Raw genomic sequence first — 10,376 nt, 5'->3', positions numbered from 1 at the left:
AGGAGAAGCCAAAGGGGGGTGAAAAAGCTATAAAATAAACCCACCAGGATGTTTGGAAAAACAAACACCCAATTGGGCAGGAAAGTTGAATCGATAAACCAATTCAATAGGCTGAATTGAATCGAAAAATTTTTTTTTTTTCTTGAATCGGGCAGCACTAGTTTGCACTACTGTCTTAGACTTTAGGACCTGGGATTGGAGAGAAATGGCATCCTCAATACTTTATAATGCAAGTGAAATGAGGATTTGGTCAGACTTTTGAAGGGTCTGCAGAAGAAAAATATTGTATAGGCTGGGGACATGAGACAGCAGGAAACAGCAACTTTTCTTCCTTCTATTTTTGTGAATGGCAAGGCTGAGGATGTCGGAGAGTTCAGTTAAAATATGTGCTTTATAAGAAAATATAATAATGTATTTTATAAAGTTTATAAGCATTGCTGGCCTACCCAGTGAGGTGTTCCTAATGGTGGTGATGGTGGCGGCAGTGTGTCAATGTGTTGAGAGGAAGAGGTGGTCTGGGAAATTCTGCTGAGCAAACTCCGGGCCCATTTCCACCCCCCCAGTTAGTCCACTCCATTCAACTGGTTCACACACTGAGTGGGTGTTGTGCCTGGGTAGTTGTTTTGGGATCTCTTCCAGTGGTTTGTCAGTATCTCCTTCTGGTCCAAGGAAGGAAACTTTGTTAACCTTAGCATTGACCTTCAGAATATGTTTGTAACAGCGCTGCTTGTGTGGCATTAGGCTATGCAGTGATCGAAAGAAAAAACCAGACCTTTGCACATTTTTGCACTATATGGTGGGTGTATGAGGAGATTCACATTTCCTGCACAGCTAAGTCCTTGTGAAGTTACCTTGTTCTTTCTGTATTTGACATCTAGCAAGGTCTCTGTTTGGAAGGAAAGATCTAAGCTTAAAAATGAAGTGGCCAGAAATTATGGTAAAAGCAGATAGCATTGCTGATTTTAAGAAAGGTTTGGACAAATTCCTGGAGGAAAAGTCCATAGTCTGTTATTAAGACATGGGGGAAGTGTCTGCTTGCCCTGGATCGGTGGCATGGAATGTTGCTACTCTTTGGGTTTTGACCAGGTACTAGTGACCTGGATTGGTTACCATGAGAATGGGCTACTGGGCATGATGGACCATTGGTCTGACCCAGTTAGGCTATTCTTATGTTATGTTCTCATATGTAGGGGCCTTTGTTTTCACTTTTTATTTTAATGTATTTTTTTTCTGGGAACTTATCATTGTTTTTTTTATAATGGAAGAGAATTAATGTGTGTGGAATGGGAGGGGGGGGAACTAATTTCTTCAGCTAAATAATTAGATCCATTTCAACCAGACATAGGAGAACTTGCACACCATTTACACACCCTCCAACCAAAATCGTCAAAAGAAAAAAAACTGTTCGACAACCTCCTAACGCTCGACCCCCAACTCTACAACCTATTGACCTCGACCACAAACTACAAAACCTTCAAAAAAGAAATAAAAACCCTTCTATTCAAAAAACACATAAAACCGAACTAACACAATCAGAACTGTCCCAAGCATCACCTGCAACTACTCCATATGTACTTCTGATGTCATGACAATTCAGACATAATTTATGTTATGTTTGGATTAATGGTTACATATATGAGGTTCAATAAAAGAAAATTTTCAGTGCCTGTTTCTATTATGACCATTTATTTTTCATGGTTATTACAAAAAATATTTTTTTACATGGGGGGGTGTCAAAAAATGATGGGCCCCGGGTGCCACATACCCTAGGTACGCCACTGCCTCCTGCACATCCATTTACCTAATGCCAGCAGCGGAGCAGCTTGCATAGGATCACCGGTAATTTAGCGATCCTTGCAGGTTGCCATAGGCCTCATGAGCTGTCGTCCCTCTGCCCCGGTCCCGCCCCTTCTCTGACATCAGAGGCAGGATCGCGGCAGAGGGAAGACAGCTCCTCAGGCCTATGACAACCTGCAAGGATCGCTAAAGTACCAGCGATCCTCTCTGAAGGATGCTCCCTGCTGGAATTAGGTAAATGGATGTGCGAGAGGCCAGTGGGAAAACCAGACACCGCAGCACTTCCTGACTGACCCTCCCCCCTCGCCCTCTAAAGCAGGAGCGGCAGTGGCTGGCCAGCAAGAGGCAGCGCTGCCGATCCTGCTTTAGGGGGTGAGGGGGGAGGGTCAGTCACTGAATCGGGAGGCCGATTTTTTTTGTTTTTGAATCAATTCGAATCGATTCACCTGAAATGAATCGGTGAATCGATTTGAATCATGAATCGGGCAACACTAATGTTTATAAGCCTTTTTGATAACTGTTTGGGAATAACCACATACCTCAAATCTATGTTTCATTTCCTCAGCTTTGATGACAAAGTCAGTACAAGACGAACAAATTCTCTGCAGTCGTTAAAACTGTCCAACTGGTATGTTATCCCTGAGGTGTTTTGGGTGAAAACTATCATACCTCAAAAGATTATTTCTGTCAGTGGCCTTTCTGAATATAGTAGTTATAAATGTACCTGCTTCCACCCTGATCAAAAAATCTAAAAAGGACAACTGGGTAGAATGATTACACGAAGAAAAATTAAGATTGCTGTCACACTGATTGATCCATGCCAAGAAACAGGTGAGTTCCGCCTTAGATCCCAGCCATACCATGAGCACACCATCAATGTAACGTTTCCAGAAAAGCATTTTGGAAAAATGTTCAGAAGAATATAAAAAACTGTCTTCAAATTGAGATACATATAAGCATGCTATGGTGGGGGCCATTGGGCCCTCATAGCAGTACCCTTCTTCTGCATGTAAAATTTATCATCAAATTGAAAATAATATTTGTTGAGTACTATTTGGGCTAATTTTACCAAAAAATCAACTCTAGCCTGGGATAACTCTAATGATTCAAGATGTTTTCTAATGATGTCAACAGTAGCATCTTGGGGATATTCATATAGAGTGCTGTTATATCAAGAGTGACAAGCATGGATTGAGAAGGTACATTTTGAAATCCAGATAAAAAATGGATAATGTCATTCGTGTCCTTAACATAAGAGGTGATTTTGGGCACTTCACTTTTCAACTGTAAATCTATAAATTCAGAAAGGGGTTCCAAAACATATCCAATGCCTGCCACAATAGGGCGGCAGGGAGGATTTATAATGGACTTGTGTATTTTAGGAACAAAATATATTACTGAGATCTTAGGGTGATGACACAGCAGACACTTGAATTCCCCATCAGTAATAATGCCTCTCTCAAGAGCACAAACTAGATATGAGAAATAAAGGTCTTCCGTAGGATCATGGCCTATTTCCAGATAATAATTGGGGTCCAATAATTGACGCTGCATTTCTTGTATATACATGTATATTCATCACAACTACTCCACCACCCTTATCAGCAGGAGATATGACGATGTCATTTTCAGTAGCTAAGGATACTATAGCTGAATGCTGATCTTTTGTTAAATTATGTTTAAGGGGAACATGGTGGTTTTCTAACTCAGTAATATCTTGCTCCACTAGCTGCTCAAAAGCTTTAATATGTGCGTCAACAGGTCCAGGAGGACACCAAGTGGATTTATTTCTATTCATCATATCTACGTGAGTTGCTTGAGATTGGTCTTGAAAAAAATGCTTCAATTTCCTGATAAATTTGTACATATGAATCCATGTATCCAAAGGATCATAATGACTGGTAGGTATGAATGATAGACCCTTATTCAATACAAATAACTCAGTATGGGACAGCACCTTGCTTGACAGATTAAAGACATTTGACTGTTGTGATGTTATTTGGTCACTTTCTGTCTCGGGGATCTCAAATTGGTTGGCTTGGTGGTATTGGCCAAAAAATTCTTATTTTGAACTTGTCTGGTGGACATAGAACCAGCTTTGGACACTTTCTAGCAGAAGTTTGTTGATCGTCATCTGAGGAGCCACTGGATGTAGTGGCTTAAGTGGGACATTTCACTGTTCTCTGTCTATTCTTGTCCATCCAAGAATAGACAAAGCCCTTCACATAATCTGATTCGTCTCTAGGGAACTTTTTGATTTTCGATAGTCTCAGCTCCGCTCTACAGTTATCCATCTTTGAAAGTTTTCTTTGATTTCATTACAGTTTTTCATGTACGCATGTTTATTATTTTTGTTGATCGTCATCTGAGTTTGTTGATCGTCATCTGAGGAGCCACTGGATGTATTGGCTTAAGTGGGACATTTCACTGTTCTCTGTCTATTCTTGTCCATCCAAGAATAGACAAAGCCCTTCACATAATCTGATTCGTCTCTAGGGAACTTTTTGATTTTCGATAGTCTCAGCTCCGCTCTACAGTTATCCATCTTTGAAAGTTTTCTTTGATTTCATTACAGTTTTTCATGTACGCATGTTTATTATTTTTTGGATTAAATCACTACTACACAGCATTGAATATCACAAAAACAGAAAGGGAGACTTAGTTTCTGCAGGGATCCAATGATATTCAGTTTTTCTGCCGATTCCACTCTCCACACAGGTCCCAGATGTCCCTTCCTGAAACCCAACAGGGAGTCCCCATTTCACTTGTCAAAACTTCGTCAGGGGTCTTGCCAACAGGACGGCGCTACTGCAAATTCGCAATCATACAAATCACATGGCGCTGCAATTCAGAGACATATAGCCAAACATTCTCCATTCTTTAATACACTGTAATTCAGCTGCGATCTCTTGCAGAACAGTGACCCCGTAGGGAACAAAAGAAAATCAATAGAGAGCTGCCCATTCAACTATGTTATTCAGACCCCCTGTGTATACTGTCCCCAATAGATATATCCAATGTTGCTCCCTTTGTCAGAGAAACCGTCCCCAATTACCTCTTCTTGACTTTGAGTGTGTACCAGATGAGACTGTGCTTTCAGAGCAAAATTTGCTATACATTGAAGAGTTTAAGACACAGAAGTTTATTGACCCGAGTGGTAGCACCTATTTTGGAGTGTTTTTTTAGACCCATGAAGCCCTTTAACTGAGGTCTTTTTTTCTCCATATATTGATTTTTTTTTATTTTTTATTTTTAGAAAAGTGCTCCTCGGGTTGAATGAACATTGCTCTTGCACTGCTCCAGTTTGGATTTGTTTTACCTTGTGGTCTGATACACCAGATAAACCGAGATAAGTGTCTAGCATACTGTATGTTTTTAAAAAAAAAAAAAAAAAAAAAAAAAAATATATATATATATATATATATATATATATATAAAATTGAAATCACCCATTATTATACTGTTACCCAATTTTCCAACTTTCCTAATCTCTGAAAACATTTCTTCATTTGTCTGCTCATTTTGTCCCGGGGACAGTAGTATTACTCCACCTTTATATTCCTTCCCTTCACACATGGAATTTCAATTCATATGGATTCCATACTGCTATCTATGTCATGCACTATGTTTATTTTTTTTTAAATTCAATTCCCTCTTTAACATACTGTATAGCGCAACCCTCCCCCCCCCTCCAATTTGATCCACTCTATCCTTGCAATATAATTTGTACCCAGGTAATACAGTGTCCCATTAATTGTCCTCCTTCTACCAGGTCTCTGAGATGCCTATTATATCTACCTCATCATTCAGTGCTATACTGTATACTCTAACTCTCCTATTTTATTTTTTAGGCTTCTAGCATTTGTAAACAGACACTTCAAATTGTGTTTTTTCCTTGTAACTACAGACTGCTGAGAAGACAGGGAAATTTTGAGTCTTTTACTCTGCCTTCCTCTTAAACCCTTCTGGCTTTCTTTCACCATTATTGGAACCTCTTTACTGGGACTCTCTAAATATCCTATTTCAATAGTATCCTTCAAGGATACCTCGCACCAAACCATCTGCTCCTAGGCGGCTGTCAGCTTTCTCCCGCATCTCAGTTTAAAAGCTGCTCTACCGCTATCATCACTGGGTTCCCTGAGGTCTCTTGGACCAAGGCACATTCTTAATGCTTAGGCAACTTTCAGTTGGTGACCAGAACTGAAGAAAGGTCTCTGTCAAATTAATAGTCTTTCCATGATTCTGAATGAAACAAAATTGGCTGCAACATGCTTTAACCTTCATGTTTAATGAAAGTGGTATATAAAGACTGAACAAACAGCACTTTCAGTATTGGATAATTCCATGTCAACTGATCCAATTTCAAGGAGGATCCCCACTCAACATCTTCCATGGATATAAAAAAGTGGCACAAATAAAGGGGCCCCTAACGCTGGATCTAGTTGAGACCATGTCCCAAAACTTTGGATATCTTCATTAGAGGTCCCTGAAAAATTTCATCAATTTCTGAGAAAGTCGAGTGGGGATCTCTGGCCCACTTGACATGGAATGACCTTATTGTGAGTCAAATTAATGTTTCACAGTCTTGTGTAAATTCTCTCTGGAAAACTGATACAACTTGGATATTGTGTTTATTTGCTCACCTTCACTAAGAAAGCATTATTTGTTTATATTTCCAGGGAAAGTCTGACTATATTCCTGGAAGATCAATCCTCTGTAGTGATGCTGAATACTTCAGACAATGACACTGGCTGTGAGCCACAAACACTGCACATTTTTATTCCAAGTTTTCTAAGCTTTGTTTTCTTTTGTGGCTTTGTACTAAACTGCCTCAGTCTATATATATTCTGGTTCCGCATCAAACAATGGAATTCAACAATGATGCTCCAGTTTAACCTGGCAATTGCAGATGCCATCATAACCCCTGCAGCACCTCTGATCATCATCTACTCACTGACAGATGACTGGACATTTGGAACCTTCCTCTGCCAGGTCAAAGTCTTCTCACTAAGTGCTCATATGTACGGCAGCATCTATTTCCTGACCCTTATCAGCCTACATCGCTACTTCACAGTAGTTCACAATGTTAGGAGAACTGTTTTCACCAGAAATTCTTTCATTAAAAAAGTTTGCTTGGTTGTCTGGGGTTGCCTTTTTTGTCAAGGATTACCATTTTTCTTCATTCTGAAGACAACTGAAATCCATGGAACCACAAAGTGTCTTAGCTTTCATCAAACTGATATGGCAGTGTTGTATTTTCTGTGGAACTGGGTGATCATATTTACTGGACTTTTTATTCCTTTTGGAATCACAATCACGTGTTATACATTGCTGATCAGATATATTCTTAAAATTAACCCAATGAATTCAGTCAGCAAAGTCATGAAATCTAAATCCATCCAGACCATCAGTATCTCATTGGTGATCTTCATTATTTGCTATGTGCCTGTGCATATCACAAGGACAATGGGTGTCACCGTCAAGTTGTTTTTTCCTCTGTACTGTGGATTACTTGAGAGGGTGGAAGTTGCATATTACATAACCTGGATGTTATCAGGAACAAACTGCTGTCTAGATCCCATATTATATTGTTTTGGCTCAGAAAAGTTTAAGTATGCATTTACAAATTCCTTTAATTTCTTGCCATGTTTGAGAAAGAGTCATCTCAGTGGCTCTGATGACAGTGCACAGGGCACACATGCAGGTGAGTCAGGCACAGGAGCAGCATCAGTGGACTCACATGGACCGGTGGTAACCGAGAACACTGTATCAACCATGGTGTCAATTTCTACAGGTGTAGAATGGGAGACACATCATGACTGATTATTGCTTTCATGGGGTTGTGAAACACCAATTGTAATAAGGAAGGAGCATAATATTAGGGGTTGAAGACTGGAGAGTTGTGATATTAGTATGTGCAAAGCTGGGATGAGGCTGGAAGTAGAAAGTGGGACATAAAGTTAAGATTTTGAACTGGAAGTTGACAAGCTGGAAGGAAAGGAGAGGAAGGTTAGATTGGCAAAGAGCAAATAGAGACAGGAGATTGTAGCAAGCAAGGGATAATGAGAGAAATATTTGCCCGGATAATGAGAGAAATATTTGCCCGGGTGTAGTTTCCCATATGCAGAAATTGATTTTTTTAAAAGGCTAGAGAAAAAGGGGATGGGGTATAAATAGGGGTATCTCTAGATAGATACAGGTAGGTGGAAGGGACAAACAGGCTAGGAATAATGGCCATGGACTAGAAGGAGGCTTTAAATACATAACAGAAGATACATTATCACTAAACTAATCAGTAATCTGAGTTGTTCCTTCCCTGACCTATCCCTACACCCAGAATATCCAGAATTTAATCCACTAAATTATATGCCTTGGTAAATTTACAAAGGCTTGGATCTTCCTTAACTCCATAACTGAGCAATTTGATGGCTCTGAAAATGTATCTCTTGGGGCTGAAGTTAGGAATAATAGAATACAGTTAGATATTTCTGATACAAAGGTTGTAGGTGCCCAAAGTAAACCTTTAGCTCTGGGCTCTAACATTCAGACTACACTTACTGGAATTTTGATAATTATACTCTGCACCGATGTGTGCTCTCCTCAGTTAATTTTTAGATCCTTCCACACCTCCTACAACAAACCTGTAAAAATATATATGGACATAGGGAGGAAATTTTAAAAATAAATTTATTCTCACCTCTGCAATTGCCTGTAGAAACTCAAGATTATGGGCATTTACACTATGAATGGCGTATCTGGCACCTTATCATTTTGCCTCTTTGTTGCAGGCCCCGCTTTGTCTTCTTCCTGCTCATTTTCAGTCCAGTTGGGTGGTACGGCCTTTAAGAGATGCCTGGTGGAGGGTGGTGACCTGACTGGGTGGCTCTCCTCAAGTCTCTGATCTTTTGCCAATTAGGGAGGAATTTGCTACAGGGATGGGAAACACCATCTTTTCCACTTGGGAGGCCCAGGGGATTTCTTTTCTTGAACACTTGGTACAGCCTGGGGGCACTTTCCCTGCCTACCTAGAGTTTTCCCGGAGAAGCTTTTTGGGCTGGGGACACTTTTGTTTTCCATCAATCCAAACACAATTTTGCCTCTCTGGCTGTTGATCCGACGACTTTCTTTATAGGTTGCAAGCTTCAAGAGTTCTTTGACAAGGTTGAACCTGATTGTCCTTCCATTGCTGGGATCCACAGGGCCTTGCTTTCTATTAGTCCGCCCATAAATTTTTCACCCTTGAAAGATGCTTGGGAACAGAATCTTGGTTTCCCTATTCCGACTTTGGACATTGGGGCTAGTTTGTGTGCTATCCCTCGCCTTGTTTATAGCTCCTCTCTTAGTGAATGTTGCTATCGCTTCCTTAATGGGGCTTATATCACCCCTGTGCAATTCCATCATATGGGTTATTTGGCGAGTGATGTTTGTGTTAAGTGTTCTCTGGAGGGCGCTAATTATATTCACGTTTTTTGGACCTGCCCCGTAATGCATCTTTTTTGGAAATGAGTTTGTGCCTATATGCACCGGGTACTGGGTCAGGTGATCCCTTGTGATCCTGCTCTCCTTTTATTAAGCTTTCCAGGGGCTTTTTCTCTCATTGGCCGGGGAAATCTCACTTAGGTGTGAAAACTCTGTCTCTTGGGTCACAAAGCGATTTTACAGGTGTGGACCACCCCACAACCTCCCTCTTATTGGTCTTGGGGAGCACATATTGCCAGACTGATTGCTTGGGAAGTGCAAGATGCATGCAGCACGTACAAATGACGGAGGCTCTTTTAATCTATTTGGGATCCATGTCTACGCCCCCTGCCTCACAAAGCACGTCGCCTGCTTTTGAACACCTTAGGGGATGTGTCCCCATAGGATGGTTCAGGCCCCCTTCTTTTCTTGGGATCTCTTGATTTCCACAGTACTGATTCGTGTTGATTTGGATTTATTTATTTCATATAACAGTTTTAGTGAATATGTTTTAGAAATGTTAATTTCTTTGATGCTCTGAAGCTCTGCCAGTGGCGGATCTGTGAAGTGTGCTGTGCCATATGAGTTGTATTAAGACCTGCACTAAAATATGACTGCTATCAGGCTGCTTCAGAGACTTTTCTATCTCTTAAATTTGTTTTATTTTTAATTTTTTTTATCTTCTTTCATTATTTCTATTTCTTTGATTTTTGATCTTGGAAATGTATTATATGTTGTTATTACATATATTTAGTTTATCAGGTACTTTAGCTAGATTGTGAGCCTTCGGGACAGATAGGGTAGTTTTTCTCAAGTACCTAATTTCATTTTAGTTTGATACTTTGTAAACCGCTTACGTCAATAAAATGCAGGAGCGGTAAATCAAATCTTAAATAAACATAAACATACTTGTCCCTGCCTTGCTATCCCCCTGCGCTAGTGCTTCTGACACAGTGAGGGCTCCCACTTGGACTCTGTGACCTTTGCTTTGACTTCAACTTCCAGACTTGGGATGGGATGGGGTAGGGGATGGGGTTGGGGGTTGGAACTTTGCTTTTTTATGGTCTTTTGGTACCTCTTTGTTCAGGTACTTTTTTTGCTTGGGGGTTCTTGATATGTTG

General features: G+C 40.3%; 1 protein-coding gene across 1 annotated transcript; it reads left to right on the top strand.

The window, feature by feature from the left end:
* The first annotated feature begins 6,492 nt into the window (after positions 1 to 6,492).
* LOC117368256 (lysophosphatidic acid receptor 6-like) lies at positions 6,493 to 9,904 on the top strand. The gene has a single exon (XM_033961716.1). The coding sequence runs from the start codon at positions 6,520 to 6,522 to the stop codon at positions 7,618 to 7,620; it is 1,101 nt and encodes a 366-aa protein (XP_033817607.1). The 5' UTR covers positions 6,493 to 6,519; the 3' UTR covers positions 7,621 to 9,904.
* The last annotated feature ends 472 nt before the right edge of the window (positions 9,905 to 10,376 follow it).

The sequence above is a fragment of the Geotrypetes seraphini genome, chromosome 10 (genome assembly GCF_902459505.1).
Source record: "Geotrypetes seraphini chromosome 10, aGeoSer1.1, whole genome shotgun sequence".
NCBI lineage: Eukaryota > Metazoa > Chordata > Amphibia > Gymnophiona > Dermophiidae > Geotrypetes > Geotrypetes seraphini.
Note: the sequence above shows the minus strand (reverse complement) of the source record. Positions and strands in the feature narration are given on the sequence as shown.

Coding starts and splice junctions, on each gene's coding strand:
- LOC117368256 (XM_033961716.1), top strand. CDS start 6,520: ATGCTGAATACTTCAGACAATGACACTGGCTGTGAGCCACAAACACTG.